This window comes from Scyliorhinus canicula, chromosome 3 (genome assembly GCF_902713615.1).
Source record: "Scyliorhinus canicula chromosome 3, sScyCan1.1, whole genome shotgun sequence".
Taxonomy (NCBI): domain Eukaryota; kingdom Metazoa; phylum Chordata; class Chondrichthyes; order Carcharhiniformes; family Scyliorhinidae; genus Scyliorhinus; species Scyliorhinus canicula.
The window spans coordinates 250489305-250517157 of NC_052148.1; the positions used below are offsets into that span (position 1 = coordinate 250489305).

General features: G+C 44.2%; 1 protein-coding gene across 3 annotated transcripts in view; it reads left to right on the top strand.

The window, feature by feature from the left end:
* The window catches only part of sclt1 (sodium channel and clathrin linker 1), a 144666-nt gene that overhangs the window by 4542 nt on the left and 112271 nt on the right, over window positions 1-27853 (top strand). Inside the window, exons 2-7 of one of the 3 annotated variants that reach the window (XM_038792512.1) lie at window positions 18808-18900; window positions 21079-21146; window positions 21984-22036; window positions 23693-23765; window positions 23869-23924; window positions 24338-24473. In XM_038792512.1, the coding sequence (XP_038648440.1) occupies window positions 18864-18900; window positions 21079-21146; window positions 21984-22036; window positions 23693-23765; window positions 23869-23924; window positions 24338-24473 (423 nt within the window). In that variant the 5' untranslated portion in view covers window positions 18808-18863. Of the gene's footprint in view, window positions 1-18807; window positions 18901-21078; window positions 21147-21983; window positions 22037-23692; window positions 23766-23868; window positions 23926-24337; window positions 24474-27853 lie in introns of those variants that run through there. The other 2 variants (XM_038792513.1, XM_038792514.1) reach the window with 2 other exon arrangements.

The window sequence follows — 27853 nt, forward strand, 5'->3', positions numbered from 1 at the left end:
GAGGCATCACCTCAATGTTATTCCTCCTCCATGCCCTCACCATGGTCAGGTTGACAGGCCCTAGAGAGAGCTCTAACCTTGGACTTGATTGGCTCCACGATGTGGTAGGATTGCCTCTAGTCCTTAGCAGTGGCCACGGCTCTTGGTGGCATTGCTGGAACTGCCGAGCTGCCAGCCATTCAAGCAGCCACAACTCTCTAAGGTTGAACTTTATCCTGAGAAAGTAGAGGAAGTCTCACTTTGAAACAATTAACTCTGCCCCCACTGTTAAATTGCTGTAGGATAGCCCATGGCATAGTGGGTGGGCCACCCAAACCAGCTTTAGCCAGGCGGCTGGTGGGGCGGTAGGGACCAAAGCACTTTGCAAAGTCCAGCCCGTTAACCTTGATTTTGTTTTTGCAGATACTGCCAGACCACAGAGTATTTACAACATTTTCTGGTTTTATTTCAGATTTCCAGCACCACAATATTGTTTTTGAGTAAGAGAATACCTTTTTTTGCTGCAATGCTACATTAAAACTGCTTCTTTTGCAATCACAAATGTTTCCATTCAAGATGCAAAATGTAAATTACTGTGGATGCTGAAAATTTGATTAGATTTCTGAACTGACTTAATCAGTTGAATAAATACCAATTGATTAATAGAAAACTATAGGTAATACAAATAATATTTTTAGAGGTAAGGGACAATAAATAGGTGATTACTTTTCAGCTCCAGTGAATGATTGTCTGAAAATGTTCTCCTGTCTCTGCAGAATGCTCATTAACCCTGTTTTTTCAATACTTTCTGTTTGTACATACTTTTTCTAATTGTGAATCTGTGGACATTTATTTTTGTTTTATGAGGGACGTCCACATGTCAATATAAGACATGTTTAATGTATAATAAGATCTGATTGTTAGATACCAAAAGATTAAGTTGTGTGATTCAATTTTCAAAGCATATTGCGATCTGAAATTTGTTGAAAGACTTGCTTTCCCAAATTGAGACAGTATTTATGATTCTGTTTTCCTGTGCAAAGCTCTGCAAGTTTTTACTGGGTCGGTGGAAGTACAATTACTTGTAATGGGTAAAATAGTTTTCTTTTAAAATTAGTGTGTCTGCATCAAGTATTCATTTGGGACCACTTCAAGCACACTGACTGGTCAATTGCAATGAGTAGTCGATGGTACATTAAACTCTTTATCTTGCATCAGGATGCATAGCAACACCTTTTTGTTCCACAACAACCAAGGAGTGCATGTAGGATTTCACCAGGAAATGCTTATGCTTTGTTAAAATAAAGTGGTGTTGGAAGTGCTTTGATATGCCCGTTCTATATCAGTTACCATATTTGACAAAAGCAAAACTGCATTTTAAGCTGTTTAGCCGTTCACATTTTCTATTCCCACAATGCTAAATAATGCCAATTTAAATCGGATTCTATGCATTTGTCCTTGATGACCACTCATAAAAATCTTGCGTTGGTAGACTACCAACAAAAGAAAATAAAGAACTTGCATTTAATATAGTGCCTTTGACAACCTCAGGATGTCTGTTAAAGCCAGTACACTTTTCATTTGCAGTCACTGTTGTAATTCAGGAAATGTAGCAGGCAAATTACCTATGGCAAGGTCTCACATACAGCAATGTGATAATGGCATGTAATTTGATTTAGTTTTGCTAATGTGGAGGGATAAACATTGGACTGGAATTTCACTGAAGGTGCCCTTTAAAAATGGCAGGAGCCCTTTACAAATGGCAGCAAAGACCCAATTCTGAAATTCCAGATTCCATTCCTGGTGTTTCCACTTTTTAAGGGTGCAGGCTGATTTAGGTCCAATACCCACACCCTGCAGTCCTGGCTTGGCCGGCTCCATTGCAGGGATAGGCATTTCATCCTACTCCACAATTTTTATGACACTGGGCTAGTCTTTCAAAGAGCTGTGGTTCACTGCACCTGACTGCATGAAGGAACCTTTTGATTGATAACTGAAAAATGCCCTCTTCATGTCCCCAGTGCCAAGCTATGCCCCCAAACATTCCCTATGGCCCCATATGCATCCCAGGCCAAGCTATGCCCACCATAAAACCCTTATGGCCCTCATGCCAAGCTATGGAACTTCCATGTTCATTCACACTATATACTGTATAGAAGCTGTTGTAATCTTCCCAGATCCTATTGGCTGGGGACAATTAGTTACCCCTAGAATCAGGGGGAATATGAGCACCCCCGATAATGGGGTGGGGCAATCATTAACCTTTCAGCTATACAAATAGAGCTGTCCGGTTTGAGACTGGCTAGAGGAAGAACCAGTCGTGAACTACTGATGCTGTGTAAATATTGTTGTAAATAAAAGTTACTTTATGTTTGACTCTACAAATTTGTGCTGAACTTTTCGTGGCCCTTACAAAAGAAACAATGAACCCTATAGTGACAGTAGAATGCATAAAACGAGCTTTTTTAAAAAAAAATCATTCATTGATAGCTTAAATAAATATTGTGAAATTGACAATATTGACCAGAGTCTAAGTTTTCAGTCAAGCAATGATTTCTCTGTGCTTTTATGTTTCATCACATCGGTGCATTTTTGCACTATTTGCATAAACTTTACACAACTTTTAAGAAGTATTTAGGTGAGCACATGAAGTACCAAAGCATACGAGGCTACGGACTAAGTACTGGAAAATGGATTAGAATAGTTTTGTGCTTGATGTTCGGCACGGAGGCGGTAGGCTGAAGGGCATTTTTCCATGCTGTAAAACTCTGACTAAGACTTTATAGAGGGTTTTAAGTGCTTGCAGTTTCTGCTATTGGTATTTTAAATGATTTGGATGATTGGCACTTTTATTGACCTGTCGTAAAAGAGTTTTGTTTTAAGTAAGTGAAAGTTAGAAACAAATTAGTTTTTAATGCATTTTTAAACTTCTACTGTCACTATCGAGTTAATTGTTTCTATACAGTATATAGTGTGTGAATGTGTTTTCTTGAGGGCCACAGGAATGTTTGGGGAGTATGAAAAGCTATAGGGGATGTTTTGGTTGTTTGGGGGGCATAGCTTAGCATGGGTGTTTTAAACAGTGCACCTCCACATCCTTCTGGACCAGACCTAACAATTGTTAGGATACTGGACAAGAACTCCAAACAATTGTTTTTAATTTGTAAAACTGAGAAGAAATTATACTTCACCCAAGGAGTGATGACTCTGATTCTGACCAATAGGTGCCTTTTATGTGAAAACAAACTTTAAAAAATATTTTATTCAAGGCATTTTCATATCAGCAAACAAAAGCAGAAGAATAACATTACATTAACGGTGTTCAAAAGGCATCTTGACAAACACATGGATAGGATGGGTATAGAGGGATATGGCACAAAAAATTGCTGAGGGTATTGGCCAAGGTGGGTATCATGACCGGTGCAGGCTTGGAGGGCCGAAGGGCCTGTTCCCATGCTGTATTGTTCTTGGTATTATAAGCAACCAACATCTGCTTCCCCCCCCCCTCCAATTGCTTCCTTCCCCATTTTCCCCCCCTCCAATTTCTGACCCCTCAAACCTCCTTAAAGAAATCAATAAATGGCTTCCACCTCCGAGTGAACCCATCGACCGACCTCAGGATGAACTTGATGTTCTCGAGCCTCAGGAATTCCGCCAGGTCGCTTACCCACACCCCCGCTTTTAGCGGCTCCAAGTCTCTCCACCCGAGCAAATACTGTCGCTGGCCTATCAGGGAGGCAAAGGCCAAAACATTGGCTTCTTTCACCCCTTGAACCCCTGGGTCCTCCTACGCCCTGAATATCGCCACCTCTGGACTCAGGGCCACCTTCACCCCCAGCACCTTGGACATTACATCTGCGAACCCCTTCAGAATCCCCTAAACTTCGAACATGCCCAAAACATGTGGACATAATTCGCGGGCTCACCGTGCGCCACCCACATCTATCCTCTACCGCCTCAAAAAACCTCTTCTTCCGTGCTACCGTCATATGTGCCCTATTAACTACTTTAAACTGAATGAGGCTTAACATCACACACAACAAGGGTGCTTTCACAATCTGCAGGGCCTCAGCCCACGTCCTGAATTCCCCACCTCCCCTCCCAGCTACTCCTCTCACTTATGCTTTATGTCCCCCACCAGGGCCTCCTCTCAGTCCATCAGCTCCTTGTAGAGCCACCTTCCCCTCCTCTATCTCATCCTTCGACAGTACCTTATCCTGCAACCCCAGGGGCGGCATCCCAGGAAAAGACGATACCTCTCCCTTTACAATACCCGGATCTGCAGGTACCTGAAACCGTTCCCCATGGGCAACTCGTACTCTTCCTCCAGGTCCTCCAACTTACCAAATCCTATGAACAGATCGCCAGAGCACTCTATCCCTGCCTGCCGCCATCCACGGAATCTCGCATCCAACCCTCCCCGGCACAAACCTACGGATGTCGCAGATCGGTGCCCATACCGAGGCAGCCTCCAGTCCCAAGTGCTGCCTCCACTGCCCCCTCACCCTTGAGGCCGACACCACCTCTGGGCTCACCGAGTGCCTGCCCAGCGAGAAAGACAGAGCTGCTGGCAACAAAGCCCTTGGACTCGTTCCCCTACACGATGCCGCCTCCATCCAGCCCCACGCCAACCCCTCCCCCACGACCCATTTCCTAACCATGGTGATGTTCGCCGCCCAGTTGTAGTTAATCATACTTGGAAATACCAACCTCTGCCCTCCTCCACCTTGCCCCCGCTTGAAGACAGCCCTCCTGACCTGCGGGGTCTTCCACGCCCACACAAACCGGTGCATTCACCTTTTTGAAAAACAATTTTGTGACTATGATTGGGCAGTTCTGAAACACAAACAAAAGCCTTGGTAGCACCATCATTCTTACTGCCTGCACCAGTCCCGCCAGCAGGTCGTCTGCATACAGCAAGACTTGCACTCTTTCCCCCCCCCCCCCCCCCCCCCCGGACAATCTTTCTCCAGTCCCCCGACCCCCTGAGCGCCAGCGGCCCAACGCCAAAGCAAAGAGCAATGGGGAGAATGGACACCCCTGCCTTGTCCCCCAATGCAGCCCAAAATATCCCGAACTCGGTTCGTCCGCACACATGCGAGTGGTGCCTTGTATATCAACTGGACCCAGTCCACAAACCCCTGCCCCAACCCAAACTGCCCCAGCTTCTCCGACAGGTACTCACACCTGATCAAATGCCTTTTCCATCACCACCTCCACCTGCTGTCTCTCCGAAGGCATCATAATTACTTAAACAGCCTCCTCTCATTCGGTGACAACTGCCTCCCCTTCACAAAACCCGTTTGGTCCTCGCCTATCATCCGTGGGATGCAATTCTCAATTTGAGAGGCCAACACCTTCGGCACAGCTTGTTCGTTCAATAAGGCATATTGGGCGGTATCCCTTTTCAATATCAGGGAGATGGAATATCAGTGACAATATGGGGGGGGGGGAGGGTGTGGGGGGAATTCCCCCCTCCCTTGCTTCATTATATGCCCTCACCAGCAGTGGCCCCAGGTCCCCCTAACGTTTTATAGAACTTCACTGGGAACCCATTCCCTGCCTGCATCGCCCCATTTTCTCCATCACCTTGCTCAACCTAGTTGGATCCCTCAATTTCTGAACCAGCTCCTCTATCTTGGGGAAAGTCCAGCCCGTCCAAAAACTGCCACATCCCCTCCTCCCCGGCCGAAGGCTCCGACTCATATAACCTCCTGTAAAATGCCTCCACACCCATTCAACCCCTCCGGGTCCAACACCACCCGACCCTTATTGTCCTTCACTCTGACAATCTCCCTCGCTGCCTCTTGCTTCCTCAACTGGTGGGGCCAGCACCCTGCCTGCCTTCTCCCCGTGCTCATACACTGCCCCTCTTGCCCACTGCCTTGTGACACTAACCCAAACGCCATCAGGAGCCTCTGCTTCTCCTTCAACAGCCCTGCCTCTGAACACCTCCTATCCACCCTCTGGATCTCGTATTCAGTTATGGGGATGGGGTGGAGGCATGGGCCAAGATGGGATGCTCTTTCGGAAGTTTGGTGCAGACTCGATGAGCTGAATGGCTTTCTTCTGCACTGTAGGGAGTCTATGATTCTATGACGCGTGTTCGATCCCCACCCTGGGTCACTGTCTGTGTGGAGTCTCACGCCCTCAACCCAAAGATGTGCAGGGTAGGTGGATTGCCCACTCTAAATTGGCTCTTAATCGGGAAAAACATTTTCAGCACTCTAAATTTAGATTTTTAAAAATGCCATGGGGGAGTGAGTTCAGATACTGGCAGCTGCAAGACTTTGCGCGCAAGGAGCTGCCTTAATTCCCTCGGGTACCGGAATATACACTGTTGGAGAAAATGTTGTTCCCGGATAAAGGGGAAAATAGTAGGATTGGGGATATATATATGAGTGATTGGGAGAGCAGGGCACAACCTTAATGAACATGATCAAGTGGGAGGAGGAGTTAGGGAGGGAGATACAATGGAGACTTTGGTGCTAAATAATGCCCCGAGTGAACTCAACCTCCTACGCAAGGATGAGTCGTATATAGTTTAATGTTGTTTACAGGGTCCACATGACTCGGGCCTGATGAGTGCGGTTTTCCTGGAGCAGTGGACGGGAATGAGAGGTGTGGGAGGGGCCAGCGAACCATACCCATGTGTTCTGGGGGCGGGGGTGGAGTTGGCGAACTTTTTGGAAGCGATGTTTAGGAACCTATTGAGGATTGTCGGGGTTAAGATGAAGCCGGACCCTTTGGTGGTGATCTTTGGGGTGTCTCAGGTGCTGGAGCTGTTGGAGGGGAAGGCTGCCGATGTCGTGGCTTTCGTCTCTGATTACCCGGCAACGGATACTTTTGAATTTAAGTTTGGCTCGGCCACCAGGGGTCGCAGCATGGCTGGGAGATTTGTACGGGTTTCTCAGGTTGGGGAAAATCAAATATGCTCTAAGTGGGGGTAGAGGAAGTTTTCGACGAACAGTGGAGGTGTTCATAACTATATTTGAGGAACTGTTTGTTGTGGGGGGTTGGTGGGGAGGGAAGAGGGAATAAATGGGGAAATGTACAAACTGTATACTCTGTTGGATGTTAAGGTTGTGTTACTATGTTGAACATATTTGGGATAAAATACCATTTTTAAAAAAAAGTATGTAGATTCTGTCATCAAGAATGCCTCCAGTCCTGCCAGTGGGCATGGTCTCAGTGACACCACTTCCCATTATGCCCAGTACTGTCTCCTCCACAAGGTTGATAAGACATAGGCCCATTTGTTCTCCTTCAGTTCTTTGCTGCTACCTTTTCTATAAGAAAGAATGGAGTTTGTCAGTGATTTTCTGCAATGTGTTTGAGTGATAAAAATAATAATCTTTAATCGTATCACAAGTCCGCTTGCATTATCACTGCAATGAAGTTACTGTGAAAATCCCCTATGACTCTATCTACCAGCTTTGCCATCTCCTCCCACTCCTCTTTCTCCCTATACGCCCAAATTGAGATAAATTCGCCCTAATCACTGCCTTAAGCACCTCCCATGGCGTAGCAGCCGAGACCTCCGGATGGCAGCCCTCACTCGCTTGCACACCTCCTCATCCACCAAATTCCCCTCATCCAGCCTCCACTGTGGGTGCTGGGCTCCCAGTCAACTTGCAAATCTACCCAATGCAGCGCGTGGTCAGAGACCACGATCGCCGGGTACTCCACGTCAACCATGCTGCCAGCAACGTGTGGGCCAACACAAAATAGTCGATCTGGGAATATACCCAGTGCATGTGGGAGAAGTATGACAATTTCTTCACCCTCGGTCTCCCGAACCTCTACAGATCCATTCGCCGACACCACCCCCTCTCCCATGTGCTCTTAAAAACCCCTTCAGCTTCTTCGCCCCCTTCACCGACCTCTGACTCGATTGGCCCAAACTCGGCTCTGTAACCGTATTAAAAAATCCCCCCCCCCCCCCCCCCAGGAACAACTGTGCAAGTCTAAGTCGGCAATCTTCCCCAGCACCTGCCTCATGAAATCTACATCATCCCAATTTTGGGCATAAACGTTTACCAGGACCACCGGGAACCCCTCCAGCTTCCCACTCACCATTACAAATCTCCAACCCCCCCTCCCTTGAATCTACCACAATATTTGCCACCTCGAACATCACCCGCTTACCACACCGCCATCCCCTCGTCTTCATATCCAGTCCTGAATGGAACACCTGCCCCACCCATCCTTTCCTCAAACTTGCCCAGTCACCTATCTTTAAGTGCGTCTCCTGCAGGAAGGCCACGTCCGCCTTGAGACTCCTCAGGTACGTGAACATGCGTGACCATTTGACCAGCCCCCTCACGTTCCACATGACCAGCCTGGTTGCGAGGTTCCCCACTCCCCTCCCCTGCCCATATCCCTTTTTGTACCAGTCCCCGGCCCATGTCATACGACCCTCCAGGGCCCATCTTCTGATGTCCACTGTCATCAATCCTTTTCCAACTGCGTCACATCGACCCTCTCCCCTGCGCCTACTTCCAGACAATCCCCCACTTCACTCCTTTTACCTAGCCCGCCCAGCTAACATAATGGCCCCCACCCAAGGCCTCCAACTTCCTTGCCACCCCTATCCACCCCCATCCATACCCCCTAAAAATCAACAACAGGTGCACTCGCCCTCAATGTTCCCCGATGCAAAGCCTGCCCTCCAGAAACCCAACCATCAAAAACTCATCAAAGAAAAATACTTTACTCCAAAGTTCAATGTCCTCACTCTCCTCCCAGTCCTTTGTCCCTCATGAACATCATTGTCTCTTCTAGCGGGCCAAAATAGTACTCGCGCATCTGAAAGTCACCCGGGAACAGCACTCTGAACTACACCCTCCTTTTAAAGAGGGCAGCCTTGACCCGGTTAAACCCGACCCCCCTCTTTGCCAGTTCTGCTCCCAGTTCTTGGTACGCCCACAGCTTGTTCCCTTCCCAGATGCATTTCCTAGTCTGCCTCAACTATCGGAGCATCTTCTCCTTATCCAGAAAGTGGTGCAACTGCACCACCATTGCCCTTGGCGGCTCACCCATCTGCAACCTATTCATCATGGCCCTGTGTGCTCAGTCGGCCTCCAGGGGCCGGTCAAAGATCCCCTCTCCCATCAGCTTCTCGAGCCTTTTGGCCACGTATGTGCCAGCCTCTGCACCTTCAATGCCTTTGGGCATCCCCACGGTCCTCAGATTTTGCCTTCTGGAGCGTTTCTCCAGATCCTGCACGTTCTCCTTCAGCCTCTTTGGGTTTCCCGCATCACTCCCACCTTAGCCACTAACGATGCCAACTGCTCCTCACACTCCTCCACCCCCCCCCCAACTGCCTCCTTCACTTTCTGGATTGCCCGGCCCTGGGACTCTAGCCTCTGCTCCACTCTCTCGATCCCTGACCCAATCAGTTCCACGACCTTGATCAGGTTTTCCAGGACCTCCTTCCTCTGCTGTCAGAACTTTGCATTAGCTGCTCCGTTGACCACTGGGCAGGCAGGGCAGTTCCCTTGCCCGCTGCCATCTTATCCTGTGGTGCACCCTGAAGACTCTCCTGTTCCAGCAGCTCTTTTCTTGCCCCACTTCCAGTTCGTGGATCCATCCACCAGCCACACCTGAGTTGTAAAATCTTCCACAGGTACTCCTGCACCTCTTGCCATCCAATACTTCACCCTTTGGGCGGGGAAAAGACCAAAAAATACTGCCTTGAGCGGGAGCCACCAAATGTGCGACTGCTCACTCCATGGCCGCCTCTGGAAGTCATCATTAAAATAAACTTTAAACACAGAATTAACCACACATCAAATGAATAGTGTTACAATTTTCAGTTGAACAATTCTTAATCACGAGAAACACTTCAGCTTACTATCTATACTTGCTTCTAATTCCAATTAAGCAACCCAATACCATTCAAATGCCACTTATGAATACAGTTAACTGAACCGGTTTACTTGCTTAGCTGTGCCAAGAGCTTTGGAGAGCATTTTTTTCAGGAGCATATTTAGTACACTCCAGCCTCGTCAGACTAGAATCCTATGGCAAATTGCAAAACTACAGACAGACCTGGCTCCTCCCATTAATTACATCATCTGTGTCCCACTAAGTCTAATCATCATCTTAGCCAGGACTAAACACCAATCTTCCCCTCCCCTATCCATAAATTATCTACATTCCAGGGAATCTCCAGCATCAAAACACGATTCCAATGGTGGCATGGTAGCACAGTGGTTAGCACTGCTGCCACATAGTGCCAGGGTCCTGCGTTCAAATCCAACCTCGGGTGACTGGGTGGAGTTTGAACATGCTTCCCGTGTTTGCATGGGCTTCCTCCAGGTGCTCCGGTTTCCACCCTCAGTCCAAAGATGTGCAGGTTAGGTGGATTGGCCGTGATAAAATTCCAAAGATTAGGCGGGGTTACTGGGATAGGGTGGGGGATTGAGCCTAGGTAGGGTGCTCTTTCGGAGAGTCGGTGCAGACTCGATGAGCCGAATGGCCTCCTTCTGCACTGTAGGGATTCTAGTGCTTTATCTGTCACCACGTAAGTGGTTAAAATCCATAATTACCCCACTCTTTTATGACTGCTTAATTACAGATTTAGTAGACACACAGTTTGGGTACCTTAATCTTTGTTCTTTAATAATATTACTGCAACAAATATATATCTTAACTCAGGCTTTTAAAAACATTACTGTAACAGATAAATCTATAACAATTTCAACAGTCATCACACTTAGAACTGAGATTGTTACTGGCTAAGACATGGTTTACATCCAATTGGATAGTACTCTAAAATGTAAGTACGACATGATGGAATTAACGGTTAAGATTTTATGGAATCTGGTGGTTTTCAGTGATAATGGCGGATTGAGAATGAATGGCTACAGTAATGATCTGAAAGACATTCTCACATTTAAAATATATTTATATCTACAACCGTTAAAATATATCAAATTAGCTATGTAAAACTACTTGGATAAGGTTTAAGGTTACAGAAAGTCAAGAAGCTGAAGGAGGAGTTAAATTCACTGGTGCAATGATACTAATTTTAAATATCATTACAATGGAAATAGGCCAGCAGGGTCAGTGTCCGGTCTTCATCTGGTTACAGGTGCACTCAAACTCTCATGCACAGCTTGGATCATAGAATTTACAGTGCAGAAGGAGGCCATTCGGCCCATCGAGTCTGCACCGGCTCTTGGAAAGAGCACCCTACTCAAACCCACACCCCCATCCTATCCCCATAACCCAATAACCCCACCCAACACTAAGGGCACTTTTGGACACTAAGGGCAAGTTAGCATGGTCAATCCACCTAACCTGCACATCTTTGGCCTGTGGGAGGAAACCGGAGCACCCAGAGGAAACTCACGCACACACGGGGAGAACATGCAGACTCCGCACAGCCAATGACACAAGCCGGGAATCGAACCTGGGGTGGAACTGTGAAGCAATTGTGCTAACCACTATGCTGCCGTGCTGCCCATGATGTAAAGCAACTTTTTACAGCTGTTTGGTAACCTGCGATATTTATTCAAAATGGCTGACCTATAGACTGCGTGCATCAGAAGCTGTTGTAGCCATATTACTACAGTATAATCTAGTTATTGACTCTCGTGTATGTATAGTCAGGACTTGGCAATTGTGCTAAAAACCCAAGGAGAGTTAATGACTTTTGTACAAATTTTTATAGCCGACTATTACAGTTCTTAGAATGTGTGCTTGATCAACAATTTAATATTTTTAATAAAGTCTGCAACATGACGATTTTAAATAGACTGCTCGAGAGGAATTCCAAAAGGAAATTGGATTTATACTTGGAAAAGAGAAATTTACAGAGCCAACTTCTCGAGTGCAATTGGGGATGGGGGACAAATATTGACCTAGCCAGCATAGTCCACATCCTGTTTTAAAAAAAAAAAATGAGTGGGAAAGATGCAGGGACTAAAAGTAGAGCTCTTCAAAGAGTCGGTTAACACCAGCTTGATGAACAGAATAGATTACTTGTGTGCTTTATGATTCTGATTTTATGAAATTGGTGTGTTGAGTGGAAAGCACCTGTTTAAAATGTTATGTTGGCCACTCTACTCTTTGCATGAAACTTAAAACCATCTCAGGAACATAGAAACAGAAGTAAGCCATTCCGCTTCTGGAGCCAGTTAGATTTAGGGGTGATAGTGTCAGAGTGATAATGTCATTGGATTCTTGGACATGTGGGTTCAAATCCCACCCTGCTATTTGGTGCAACTTGAATTTAATTAATAAATCTGAAATTTAAAGCTGCTCTCAGTAATGGTGACCATGACAACCATCATCAGTTGTTGTAAAAACCTTTGTCTTGAAAGTTCCAAATGTCCCAAGATCCACAACCTTTTGGGGGAGGGTATTCTAAAATGTTTTTTTTTTAATGAATTTAGAGTACCTAATTATTTCTTTTTCCAATTAAGGGCCAATTTAACGTGGCCAATTCACCTACCCTGCACATCTTTGGGTTGTGGGGGTGAAACCCATGCATACACTGGGAGAACGCCACACGGACAGTGACCCAGGGCCGGGATTCGAACCCAGGTCCTCAGCGCCGTCAGCAGAAATGCTAACCACTGTGCCACGTGCCGCCTTGAGGGTATTCTAAATTTCCTCCACTTCTTTTGTATGAAAAAGTGCTCCTGGAATTTCCTCCAAAACAGCCTGCCTATAATTTTAACATTGTGCCCCTTCATTCTTGAGGAAATAGGTTTTCTGAGTCGAAGCTGTCAAATCCTTTCAAAGTTTCAAACATTTCAATTAGATCTTCTCTACCTTCTAATCACAAGGAAAAATGAGCACAGTAAGAAGTCTTACAACACTAGGTTAAAGTTCAAACACGAGCTTTCGGAGCTCAGCTCCTTCTTCAGGTGACTGGAGAGGTATGATCCAGAAACATTTATATAGACAAAGTCAGCGATGCCGGACAATGCTTGGAATGTGAGAATTTGCAGGTAATCAAATCATTACAGATCCAGAGAGAGGGATAATCACAGGTTAAAGAGGTGTGAATTGTCTCAAGCCAGAACAGTTGGTGGAATTTTGCAAGTCCAGTCCAGATGGTGGGGAGTGGATGTAATGCAACATGAATCCAAGATCCCGTTTGAGGCCGCACTCATGCGTGCGGAACTTAGCTATAAGTTTTTGCTCGGCAATTCTGCGTTGTCGCGTGTCCTGAAGGCTGCCTTGAAGAACGCTTACCCGGAGATCAGAGGCTGAATGCCCTTGACTGCTGAAGTGTTCCCCGACTGGAAGGGAACATTCCTGCCTGGTGATTGTCGCACGTTGCCCGTTCATTCGTTGTCGCAGTGTCTGCATGGTCTTGCCAATGTAACACGCTTCGGGGCATCCTTTCCTGCAGCGTATGAGGTAGACTACATTGGTTGAGTCGTACGAGTATGTGGCGTGTACCTGGTGGGTGGTGTTTCCACGTGTAATGGTGGTATCCATGTCGATGATCTGGCATGCCTTGCAGAGATTGCCCTGGCAGGGTTGTGTGGTGTTGTGGTCGCTGTTCTGAAGGCTGGGTAATTTGCTGCAAACAATGGTTTGAGGTTGCGCGGTTGTTTGAAGGCCAGTAGTGGGGGTGTGGGGATGACCTTGGCAAGATGTTCATCTTCATTGATGATGTGTTGAAGGCTGCGAAGAAGATGTCGTAGTTTCTCCACCCCAGGAAGGTACTGAACGACGAAGGGTACTCTGTCAGTGGTGTCCTGTGTTTGTCTTCAGGACACGCGACAACGCAGAATTGCCGAGCAAAAACTTGTAGCTAAGTTCCGCACGCATGAGTGCCGCCTCAACCGGGATCTTGGATTCATATCGCATTACATCCACTCCCCACCATCTGGACTGGACTTGCAAAATTCCACCAACTGTTCCGGCTTGAGACAATTCACACCTCTTTAACCTGTGATTATCCCTCTCTCTGGATCTGTAATGATTTGATTACCTGCAAATTCTCGCATTCCAAGCATTGTCCGGCATCGTTGACTTTGTCTGTATAAATGTTTCTGGATCATACCTCTCCAGTCACCTGAGGAAGGAGCTGCGCTCCGAAAGCTTGTGTTTGAAACAAACCTGGTGTCGTAAGACTTCTTACTGTGCTCACCCCAGTCCAACGCCGGCATCTCCACATCAAGGAAAAATGAGGCAGCTTGTCTTCCTAATTTAACCTTCCAAGTCCCAGTAGCACTCTTGCAAATTTGTGCTGCACCTCCTCCAAGCCAGTACATCTTTCCTGAGGTTCAGTGCCCAAAACCAACCAGATGGGATCAGACCAAGCTTCATACACTGAAACATAGCATTGTCCCTTTTTTTAATCCAGCCCCTTTTTGATCCCCTTTTGTACTTTTCTATCAGTTATAAATAATTTGTGTGCTTGGATTCCCAAATCACTTTTTACATCTCCCAGTTTCAAACTGTATAGAAAATACTGATCTATCTATCTTTCTTGGATCCAAGTGATGACTTTCGATTTGTCTTTGTTGATTCCTGGTTAATTTGCTGTCAGTCTAGATTCAATAAAATCTGAGATGGATTTGCAGGTATCATATCATTTAATAATAACTAACTTGCAAGGCTGACTCAATCCATAGGACCTCAGGACACACACACTGTCTTCTGAGAGCCCAGAATAAAGAGAGAGAGTATACAAAGAAACTTCTGCTGATATATTCAAAATCACAGTAAGATTCACATATAAGCTTCCCATTGGTCATTCTATACACCTCCTGACCTGGCCCTATATCCTAATTGATCACTTTGCATTGTAACCCCAGCATCCTTTTCACCTTGCTCACCATGCGGCCACCCTCCCCCGATGGTTTCAAACAGGCTTTGGCTAAATCTCTTTGTCCTTTGTCTGTGAGCTCACGACCATCAGACCGGCCCTACTAACATCGGACCGGCCCTACCATCTATCCTATCTTAACTAATAATTCTAATTTTATCACATTCATTTATTCATTTCCTCATCTTCATCTACATAGTTTTGACTACTTGTTTCATCTGTCCATTTTTCTTTGCAACTTCCTCCCCCCATACGTAACTTACAGTCATTTCTAATTTAGCGTTGTCAGCAAATGTGGAGATACAGCCCTCTAACTAGTATTACATGTTTCATTTAATAATAACGGTATTTCCAGGTGAAAATTGCAGAAAGGATAAATTGAATATTAAGCATAGAGGACAGATTGCTGAAAGTAAACTGCCCAGCATATATAGCAGTTTCAGCATGAATAGTCTGAAGCAGTTCTCGTACTTACGATACAATTGGCTCTTGAAAATCGGGGCTTAAGTTGAAACATCGTAACTTGGAACCTATTTTCCCATAAGAACAATGCTATTAATGGAGAATTGGTTCCTGAACCAAGGCCCGATATCCTATTTTCAACAAAATAATCTAGAATTTTGTACTCCATTAATTATAGATAAGTAATATATCAACGTTAACATATTTATTGACTTTAAGAAACATAGAAATGCATGTACTGTTAAGTACTGTACATTACCGACAAATTATATAAAAAGCATGGACAAATTTCAAAACCTTGGGCGGGATTCACCCCTACCTGGCGGGGTGGGGGGTCCCGGCGGGACGGAGTGGCATGAACCACTCCGGCATCGGGCCGCCCCAAAGGTGCGGATTTCTCCACACCTTCAGGAGCTAGTCCTGCCCTGAAGTGGTTGGTGCCCCACCGGCCGGTGGGAAAGGAGCTTGGCACCACGGCAATCGGTGTCGAAGGGCATCTGCCGGCCGGTGCGCATCGGCGCATGCGCGTGAGCGCCAGCGCGTGCTGGCGTCATCCCCGCGCATGCGCAGAGAGATTCGCTTCCGCACCGGGAATGACGGAGGACCATGGCCTCCGGTGCGGAAGGATCGAGTGCCCCCATGGCACAGGCCCGCTCTCGGATTGGTGGGCTTCGATCGTGGGCCAGGCCACCGTGGGGGCACCTCCCAGGGCCAATGCCCCCCAAGAACCCCGGAGCCCGCCCGCACCGCCAGGCCCCGTCGGTAAGGGATCTACTCCAATTTACGCCAGCAGGACCAGCAACTGACGGGCGGGACTTTGACCCATTGCGGGCCGGAGATTTCGGGCAGCCCTGGACCCTATTTGAGTCGTGCCGGTTCCCGCTATTCTCCGAGGCGGGCGGCGTGACTCATGCCGGGCTGGTTTTTGGGGTGGCAGGAGAATTAGGAGGACGGCAGGGGCGGGATTCACGCCGACCCCCGGCGATTCTCCCACCCGGCGGGGAGGGTCTGGGGCAGGGGCGGTCTGGCTTGGTACAGTTTTTGGGGTTTTGAGGTGATTTGGAAGGACTTTTTGAAGGGTTCTTGGTTGGACACTTTGAAGGTGGAGACTTTTTAGGATTCTTGGCTTTTCTGATTTTCAGGAGTCTTTTATTCTTTTTTAAAATAAATTTAGAATATGCAAATTATTATTTTTTTTCCAATTAAGGGGTAATTTAGCATGGCCAATCCACCTACCCTGAACATCTTTGGGTTGTGGGGGTGAAATCCACGCAGACACAGGGAGAATGTGCAAACTCCACACGGACAGTGACCCAGGGACGGGATTCGAACCCGGGTCCTCAGCGCCACAGTCCCAGTGCTATCCACTGTGCCACATGCCGCCCCTCTTTTATTCTTTCTTAAACAGTGCCTAACAAAGTTTGGACAGATGTTTTCCTCTTTTCCTTGTAAATTTCTCTGTCACGGCTGTATATGTTATATATGCCCATTCAGCGATGCACTGTGTTTAATGTTGGGGTCATGTTCCTCAAACAGGGACATGGCAGTTTCCAAATGTTGAAATGCCTCAGCCAACTCTTGTGCTGTTTGAACTTTACGAGGAAGAGTCTCTTCAACAATCGGTGCATCTTCTTCTTCCACTGCCACTTTTTGCTGTTCCAATTCAATTAGGTCCTCATTAGTTAATTCTTCCGAATGTGATGCAAGAAACTCCTCTGGTGCAAAGTCTAAGTTTGTCCATTTCAACAACATTTTTGGTCACCTCTTCAACAGTGCCTGTAAAGCCTTGGATTTCATACTTGAACTCGGGGCTCAATTTTCTCCAAGCGCCATGTTAATCTGATTGTGTCACTTCATTTCATGCGTCACCGACATTTTTAACTGCATGGTGTATGTTGAAGCCTGTCCAGAATTCCTTCAGAGTTTGTCCACCTTCCTTCTCACTGACCCTGAATGCCTGGGCAAATATGGATCTAAGATAGTAGGCCTTAAAGGATAAAATTACCCTCGATCCATGGGTTGGAACAGTGAGGTGGCAGAGGGGGTCAGAAGCACTACTTTGATGTTGGGGTGCATGTCATCAAGAACGGTTGGATGACTCTGAGCACTGTCGAGGGTTAAAAATGCTTTAAATGCAACTTTGTTTTGCTGCAATAATCCCTGACACTTGACACAAAATGGTGGTGAAACCAATCCTCAAAAATGTTCTAATTGACCCAAACCTTACAATTGAATTCCCTTATCACTCGGCAAAATGCCTTGGAATATCCCTTGAAATTCCTGGGGTTTTCTGAATGGTACACAAGCAAAGGTTTAAGTTTAAAGTCACCCACAGCATTGGCACTGAGCAAAAAACTGAGCCTATCTTTCGCAGATTTTTACCCAAGCATGGATTTCTCTTCTTTGGCAATATAGGTTCTCAACAGTATTTTTTTCTGAAATAACCTAGTTTTGTCAACAATAAAAACTTGCCGAGCAAGCCAAATTGCTTGAAACTGACCCCACAGCACAAGTTAGCATTCCCTGCAAGGATATTGATCTCGGCACTGTTCAGGTGCAACCCATCCATTTTATGTAGGTCGTTGTTGTCCCAGAACAGACTCCAATGACTCATAATCTGAAACCCTCCCTACTGCACCATTTCTCCAGCCTTATCTTGCTGTTTCTCTACTTACCGGCATGTGGCACTGGTAGAATTTCAGAGATGACCATGTTTGAGGTGCTGCTCATTAGTCTCCTGAAACTGCCTGTAGGACTTCAAACCTTTTTATCCTATGTCATTGGTTGCTTCATAGACCATGACTTCTGGCTGTTCTGCTCCCACTTAAATGGTTCTGCACCTATTCTGGCTGAATAAAGCTCAGCAGAATGATAACATTAAAACTGAAAATTTAATATTCAAGTAAAAAATCTGCAATATATTAAAGTAATAGTGGAATTTAAATATAAAGATGTATCACCTCTGGAATCTTTCATAAATCATGACCTTCTCTCCTGGTTTGTTATCTGGAACCTTTGATTATACTTCATTTTTGCAATCACCCACTAGAGGGAATTGTGAACTCTTGATTCTGCCAAGTGTGATCAAGGACATGGGGGCAATTTTAATCTAACTCTAGAAGTACTGGGAAACCCATGGGATCAAGTGCCGTACTGATTTTACACACCACCTACTAGGGAAATTTTAGCTATCCCGCCAAGTGGAATAGTTAAAGTGGCGACATGAGGAAAACTCTTTTTATGCATCAAGTAGTTAGGATTTGGAATGCTGTTTCTCATAGGGTGGTGGAAACAGATTCAAAAGGCAATTGGATAAGTACTTGAAGAAACATTTGTAGGAATTTGACCAGAGGGGTCATGGGACTTGGTGGATTGAATCTTGAAAAATCCAGCACAGACTCAAAGAGCTAAATAGCCTCCTTCTGTTCTATACTGTTGAATGTTTCTATGAAAGTGACACTAACCAGGAATTGATATAGCTGGCAGTTCGTGGACCCACCTTTATATTTAAAAGTTATGCAAACTTGGAACTTATTTTTACTTTTCCAAAACTGTTATTTTTTCAGACTTTGACTAGAATTTACAGTTTGTGGTTTCTTGAGGCATACACCGAACAAAGGACATGGAAACACCTGAAGTTGACTTTCTGAGAGATCAAGGTAATTTTTACATGGCAGAAGAATAGTGTTCAAAGCAGTGTGCAGAATTCATTTCTGAGAAATATTTTCTCTGGAATATAAATACATAGTTGTGCATTGCAAAGATGTAGTTCCATCAATTGTTTTATTTGCCTTTATAATAAATCAAATTTCAATTACTATGTTATATATGCACGAAATGCAAAATATCTTTAAAATACACTCCTTTGGTATTTTACTTTTTATTGTGCATCTGCATGCTAAGATCTAAAAGAATATTCTGTGGCTGAGATTCCTTGAGGAGCTTAATGGTCGATAAGTGGCAACTAGAAGGATGAAGAGTTTTATATGTAGCTGTACCATAGGAAGTAATACTCATGATTCTCATGTCTTAGGAAATAATACACACGTTTTTCTATGAGTATTCTAAAAGTTGATTAATTCATTGCTTTATTTTGTAGTTGAGTCAAATCAATTCTATAGCCATAGAATGCAACAAACTATAAAGCTGGTACACCTTGTTATGTGAAAAGTGGTAGAATGGCTCCTTTCTTTTTCATTCTTCAATTGACAACAGCAGGTGTTTTTAAAAGAATATGCCTCCCAATTCAGTTATTTTTTTAACCGTTTAGTGCCATGACTGTAAAAGACACATGTTGTAAGTGTTCTTGTAATTTTTTTTTAAAAAGTAAAGCGACTACTTATTTACTGTAAAGTAATAAAAACGCTCCGACTCTCTCATATCATACACATGAATTCAAGAGTTCACACACGCACACACAAGTAAGTTACAAAGTGGGAGGACCGGTTAAGTTCTTTAAAAGTCCAGAAAATTCAGTTGTATATGGATTCGGTAGATTGTTGCCTTGGATGATTTCAGACCAGGCCCCTTGACCTATCCGATGCAACAGAATGATTTTATTTTTTTAAATTTAGAGTATCCAATTATATTTTCTTTCCAATTAAGGGGTAATTTAGTGTGGCCGATCCACCAACCCTGCACATCTTGGGTTGTGGGGGCAAGACCCACGCAGACACGGAAGAATGTGTAAACTCAACACTGACACTGATCCGGGGTCGGGATCGAACCCGGGTTCTCGGTGCTGTGAGGCAAAAATGCAACAAGATGATTTTAAAATATGTTGATGGACCTTTTCTATTTGGTCTCCTGAGTCAGCGGCTATGGGTTTGTTTTTCGACACTTCCCACAGCATATTGCTAGTCAAACAACAAGCAGGACTCGAGCTTGTAGGATGGGTCCTTCCTTATCTGCATCTCCTCTTCTCTTCTGTTCGTCTGACCTGAAAAGGCAGTTCCTTAAACACAAAAGAGAGTTAGTTGACTCATCACATTATCCCTCTCACAAACTGACCAATGACCCAAACATGGTCATGGCAAGTTGATTCCAGGTTCATGGTTTAGAGATTATTAAATTATGAAGAGTTCCTGTCTCGAACAAGGCCCATTGTCCAAAGTGATTGCATTCAATAGCTTGTTCCGCATCCTGTTAAATTCATGGGCGTGAATAGTTTTTGAGATGGATCATTCACATTCCCTCATGTTATTTTCTCTGATGGGTTCTTCTGGACAGCATGGATCCATTTTAATGGCTTTGGAATTTGTAGGGTACAGCTATGAAAATGTTTGGCCATCTTAGAAACTTGTTTGACATTTTTGAAAAACATGCTGTTCAGTCTTTTTAAAACACGAGCACTGGTTTCAGCCCAATAAATGAAATACATTTTCAATATAAAGGATAACTTTAATACAACCCTAGAGAAGCACCTTTTTCAGTTTCAGTGGAAAATACTTTGCTTGCAAATTTGTATTCCTAAATCTTTCACCAGTTGAAGGGGAAGTACTATAGTTACAAAAAGGCTACTGTGCCTTTGTTCCACCCAATGTTCTTAAGGAAGGTTATGTACAGGTGTACTGGAAAGTCACAGAAACAAAACAAACGGCATGTGCGGCCAAAGGAAAATCCCGGAAGGTAAATTTTGATTTAACCACTTTGTAAACTCCTCTACTTGCTAAAAACTAACTGATTTTGGCAGAACACCTAGAAGATCATTGAGGCCTCCTTCTGCACTGTAAATTCTATGATGCTATGATCTGGTGGTAGGTTCTAACAGGAGGAAATAAAGTTTAAACATGATATGAAATGTTGACTCCTATTGTGTTCAATTTTGTGTTCTATAGTTCAGCGGTTAAATGCTGTACTCGGTCAATATCAAGCAGAGCAACTGCCTAGATCTTCTGTTGGTCAGGTACAGTCATTTCCAAAATTGTAATTTCTAATTTTCCTTTTACCATGTATTAACATATTTTTAAAAAGTGCTACTGCAGCATTTCTATAATGGGGTTTGAATTGCATTTTTATCTACTACGCAAGTTCTATATTGTCTCTTTTGCACCATGCAATTGTCAAAACTTAATGTAGATGGCGGTCGATCTCCTATTTTTTTCTTCCCTATGTATGACATACTGCTAATTCTATAGGAGGCTATTGATGTCAGATTCCACCCCCACCCCACCATCCCAACGGAATGAGACATTAGTTATTCAAACAATTTTTTGCATGCCCGTGCACTATAATTTTGCAGGGAAGTGTTATCAACTAGTTTTTATGCAAAGTAACCTTGGCAGTAGAAAATGTTTTGTGCCAATGGAAAAATATTGGCAAATAATTTTTATTGTTGCTGGAGTAGGTGTAATTTTAATATTCATCCTCCTTTACTATAAAGTTCTGCTATAAGTAATGTGCAAATGACTTTTTTTTTTAAAGTATTTACTTTCCAGTAAAGAGGATTTCTTTCTTCCCAACACCCCCTCCTGCACCCTCATTTGGAGGTTATACAGCCAAAAGATCAATTGCTTTGGGAGGCAATACAGCAATTTTAACTGAGCAATTCAAAAATCCAGCTGCATAGACTGAGTTAGGGTGAATTTATAATGCAAAATTGGCATTCTTTTGATTAGTAAAGATGTATTTGAAACCCATGGCTGGGAATTGTAAATCCTTGCTGGGAAAGGTTCAGTGCTTAATGGTAAAAATGTTTTGACAAATCGATCCCGTAATTGCAGTATTTTCTCTGTTGATCTAGGTTGGGCATTTAGGTGAACATGATCCTCCAGCACCCTGGCTCATAGACAAGTGGTAATGTTCATCTTGGTGGTATAATTATCTTGTTTGTGCCATTCGTTATTCTCATTATGAAAACATTGATATCAAATATTTGGGAACGTAGTGTACCCCTGAATCAATCTTCAATTTTTGGCTATTTCCTCTTAAACTATGTTTAGTAACCATGTTGTTGTCAAAGCCTCAAAATATATTTCATAGACATCATTGAAAATGTATGTAACTGAAGGGTACCATTCAGCCCGTTGTATCTGTGCCAGTCTACGAAGAGTTACCCCCTAATCCAACCCTCCTGCACAAGGTGCATAGCCCTGCAGGTTATGGCTCCTCAAATAGACATCAAAATATTTTAAAATGTGGTGACAGTTCCTCTACCACCCTTTCAGGTAATGATTTCCAGGCCCCTATCACCCTGGGGTAAAACAAATGGTTCCTCATCTCCCCTCTAATTCTTATACTAATCACTTTAAATCTATGCCTCCTGGTTTCTAGCCGCTCTCCTGAGATAAATGTACTATATCTAGCCCCCTCATAATTTTATATAGCTCAATTAAGTCACCCCTCAACCTCCTGTGTTCCAAGGAAAACAACCTTAGCCTAGACAATCTTTCCTCCAAGCTAAAACTATCCACTCCTGCCAACATTCTCATAACTCGCCTCTGCACTTTCCAGGAAAGTGGTGATCAGAATTGTACCCAGTTCTCAAGCTGTAGTCTAACAAGTTCTGTAAATAGTCCTAGCATAACCTAACTGCTCCTATCTCAGTTAATAAAGGAAAGCATGCAATATGCCTTCTTAAGCACTTTTCAATCTATTGTGCTACCTTTAAGGATATGTGGACATTCACTGCAAGACCTCTTTGTTCCTCCAAATGCCTCCGCATCCTCCCATTATATATTCCCCGTTGCAGCTCCCAAAATGCATTACTTCACACTTCTCGGGAATGAATTCCATTTTCCACTTTTCTGCCTAACTGACCAGAACACCTGTATCCTCATTGTCAATCAAAAGGCAAATTTTTGTAACGCCTGCAAAAGTCTTTATGGTGCCCCCTACATAGAATTTCTACAGTGCAGAAGGAGGCCAATCAGACCATCAAGTCTGAACCGACCCTCTGAAAGAGCACTCTACCTAGGCCCACTCCCCCGTCCTATTTCCTGCAATCCCATCTAACCTGCACATCTTTCGATGCTAAGAGGCATAATTTTTTTTAGCATGGCCAACCCACCTAACCTGCACATCTTTGGACTGGGAGGAAACCGGAGCACCCGGAGGAAACCCACGCAGACACGGGGAGAAAGTCCACAGAGAGAGTCACCCAATGCCGGAATTGAACCTGGGTTTCTGGCGCTATGCCACTGTGTCGCCCTTACATTTGAGCCTAAATCATTAATATAAGTTTCAAAAAGCAAAAGGACTGGTAAAAGCCAGTCACAAAACACTTTCTGGTCATGAAGTAAAGTTTGGATTCAATTTTCCACCTTTTCCTTTGGTACCAATGGCTTTTTCTTTTTTGACCTTCCTGCAGCTTGGGACGTTGTCAGAAGTCTTGCTAAAATCCATGTAGAGCACATCCACCACATTAGTAGTTGCTGATTTTCTAAGAATTTTTACATGTACATAATTTACTGATGTTTCAAGTTTTTACTTTCCATTTTTTTCCTCTGGCAGCCTCATGGCACCTCTTATAGCAGAATATGACGAGCAGCTACAAATAATGAATGAACAGTTGGATTGTCACCGTGTAAGAATGCTTCAACCTTGCTGTGTTTTTAAAATTCCATGATTTTGTTGGAAAATTTATGTATAAACTTTCTAGTAATGCTTATTGTCTTATATAACAATAGATTCATATGAATGAAATGAAGTTAAAGCTTGAAGATGTTGTGAGAGAAAATGAAAGGTGAGGTTATCCTTTTAAAGTTAGAATTATTATAAAGTATTTACTGTGACCAGGTACTGATTGCTTCATTAAGTTTGGTGTGACGTTGAATTGTTGTAAAACTAGCTGTCTATGCCATACCAAAATCAAGTGTGACTCTATTTTCTTTTTTTTAAATAAATTTAAGAGTACATAATTAATTTTTTCCAATTAAAGGCCAATTTAGCATGGCCAACGAACTTACCCTGCACATCTTTGGGTTATGGGGGCGAAGCCCAATCAAACACGTGGAGAATGTGCAAACTCCACACGAAGAGTGACCCAGAGCCGGGATCGAACCTGGGAACTTGGAGCTGTGAGGGAGTGTGCTAGCCACTGTGCTGACCTGTGACTCTATTTTCTAACTGGTACAATTATAATTGGCTGTGCTACAGGTTGCATGCAGAATTACTGGAAGCCATTGAAAAACAGTTGGAGTCTCTACCTTCTGGTGCAGATACTGTTGATGTTGGTTTTATGGAAGAAGAAATGGTGAGAAACCTACAGGAACAGTTATGTCGAACCAGTAAGGTAGGTTATTAGGTGCAAAGTGAACCATCTCTTAGCCTGCAGTAATGCTTGGAATGGTGTTTTAACATTCAGAATAACTTGTCACAATCCTTATAACAGAACATCTGTCTTCATAGCAATATTGAAATTGGAGTCAGAGGTTTGACCGAAGTATAAAGCATAGCATCAAGATTTAGTCACCTGTAAGGTGGAATGTATCATAGTGTGGGGATTGCAGACATATGTAGGCTAAACTGTAAAGGTGACAGATTTTTTTTAAAAACCTTTCAAAGGATGTGGTTGCCACTGGCTAGGCCAGCATTTGTCATCCATCCCAAATTGCCTGGTGGTGGTGAGCAGCTTTCTTGACCTGCTATAGTTCACACACTGAGGTGCTGTGAGAAAGGGACTTCACAATTTTGACCCATTATTTTAATTCCATTAGCTCAAAAGTGCTAGGCTAAATACAAATGAAGCAGTTTATTTTTTTTAATAATTATCTGACAGCTTTTATGGTTGTTTTCCTGGTACTATGTATTCCACAATTTACCGGAATTATTGAATTCAGTTTCATAATTTGCCATGTGGGATTTGAACTCTCAGCCTTGTTGTCGCGTGTTGGATACAATTCGATAGGCCTGAAGAAGTCTTCGTACTCTAATGTAGGTTAACTGTCAGTCAGGGCAGCACGGTGGCCTAGTGGTTAGCACAACCGCCTCGCGGCGCTGAGGTCCCAGGTTCGATCCCGGCTCTGGGTCACTGTCCGTGTGGAGTTTGCACATTCTCCCTGTGTCTGCGTGGGTTTCGCCCCCACAACCCAAAAATGTGCAGAGTAGGTGGATTGGCCACGCTAAATTGCCCCTTAATTGGAAAAAATAATTGGCTAATCTAAATTTAAAAAAAAAGAAAAAAAAAAAAAACTGTCAGTCGTTATTGACTCTTAGAACTATACAGTAAAGGGTACAAGCTAGACGCTGTCTCCATGCTTGCTGGTACACACTCTGTCCAACACTAGACTGACCCTGGGCGCGGGCCATGTGCTGTCTTCCATCACTCTGATTGGTACAGCATTCAGCCCAATATTAACCCTATATGTGCCAAGCCCTTGTATTATACCTCCATAAACATCTTCATCCAATGCATTCTACGTAATTCTAGTTTACCTTGTGTCCTGCATTGTTATTACTGTCATGATTATTATTACATTATCACTACCCTATCTCTTCCCTTCAAGTCCTTGAATTCAAAGGTTTGGGTGGTCTGGAGACCTTGCAACTCTTCCAGAAGGAATACAATGTGGAAAAGTGTGAGGTTATGCACTTTGGTAGGAAAAATGGAGGCATAGACTATTTTCTAAATGGGAAAAGGCTTGGGAAATCAGAAGCACAAAGGGACTATTTCAAGATTCTGTTAAGGTTAACGTGCAGTTCAGTCGGTAGGTAGGAAGGCAAATGCAATGTTAGCATTCCTGTTGAGCATTCATGTTGAGAGGGCTAGAATAAGGATGTACTTCTGAGGCTGTATAAGGTTCTGGTCAGACCCCATTCAGAGTATTGTGAGCAGTTATGTCCCGTATCTAAGCAAGGAGATGCTAGCTTGTGAAAGGGTCCAGAGGAGCTTCACATGAACAATCCCAGGAATGAAGAGCTTGTAATGTGATGAGCAGTTAAGTACTTTGGGCCTGTACTCATTGGAGGTTAGAAGGATGAGTGGGGGGAGGAATCTTATTTAAACTATTTGCCTACTGTCCGAGGAATAGTAGGCTCTGTCGCTGCTGGTTCTTCCTGTATGTTTGGAGGTTGTCCTGGCATCTGGGATGTTTTCATCCTCTTCTTCCTTTCTTTTGTGTTGAACCACACTTAATCGATTCGGCTGCAGCATTGTCGATGGTTGCCACCTAACGCGTTTCTTGCTTGGTGGATGAACATTGTGCCTATCTCCTTGTAATTTCTTTCTCATCTTCCGTCGTTGTGAAGGTCCTCGTGATGTCCTCTGTGACGGAGGAGGAACATTACTGTGACTAAAATAATATTCAGTGGTACGCACGCCTCTGCAATGCATGGCTGTTACTAGGCTACAGTATCTTTTGCGGCTTTCGCCTGATAGTTGGGGGTTGCAGCATATGTTCGGTGGTTCCATTATCGACCTGCTGTAGTGTCGTCTTGAGGTTGAGGCTCATCAGACTGCTGATCACTCTCTTTGATATCCTCCATTGTAACTGCCTGTGATTACCTCCTGGGTGTTTTTCTGGCATCTGTAACATGAATGGGCAAATCTGCTCCACAAAAAGGGAAGACAGTTCAGAGCTGAAGTCTGAAGTCACAATCCGGATACTTTTATTTTCACTATTTGGGAACTTGCAGTTCTATACGATTAACAAAAGTGGTTGTCATGACACATTCTGCCTTTTTGAGGAGGTCCAGTAAGCATCTCTGCTCAAGAAAGGCTGGTTATGGGTGACGCACATCAGCTCAGTGATTTGTTGTCTGCCATACCCGAGTGGTTTCAGAATCATGCCTAATACTGGAAGCCGGATTCCTCCAGGCCCAAAGAGTGGTGTGTCTGTTACTTGCACCCAGAGGTCTTTTAGCCACGGTTCTTTGTTCAACAGGATTGTTGCACTGGCTCCTGTGTCTAATGTAAAATATTTTAAATGGTCATTGACTGAAAAGTCTGCATTCCAAATGAGAAACCAAGATTTTTGCCCTCACCTAAGACACATGGCTGTCTCTCTTCTGGGCTTGCAGTCTCAACCTGATGGATAATCTTTGGACCGTCTGCACGTTTCAGTGTTTTTATCTTGCTCAGTTTGTCATAAAGTCCAATCCTATTGCACTGAACACATTGGGCTAAAATTGCTAAAATCTCCTTTGGGGGCACTTTACTCCACAGTATTGGCATGGCTGACCTACTGGTCAGTTTAGATATTGCTTTCCTAGTCTGCAGTATCCCTGTGTTACAACACCCTGGGTTAGTGCGCGGTTGATTTCAGCCCCAGAGGCCCTGGAATCCCAACACAAGTGAAATTAACTTCTTCCAGCTTCTGAACCAAAAGCAAAACTGAACAACCTAGCCGTACTGGGGAGAGAGAAACATTCCAGAAAAATCAGAACCAATCACCATCGGTTACCGGCAGTTCGTTGGCCGCCAGCCAAGTAGGTCCAAGAGAGTCAGCACTGACGTCAGCCAATCTGCAATCACCAGCCTAGAAAGACACCGCTTTCTGGACTCTGCTTGTTTGAATTAAAAGCTGTTTTGTACAGACTGCTTTGCCTTAAAGTCACAGGTCAGTAGTTCTGCTTGAGTTAAAGATACAGGTTGCCTTCAAACCACATGTCCATAAATCACCCTTAGGCCAAAATTGTAACAGCAAAAAAATAAAAGAAAGAAAAAGGAGAATT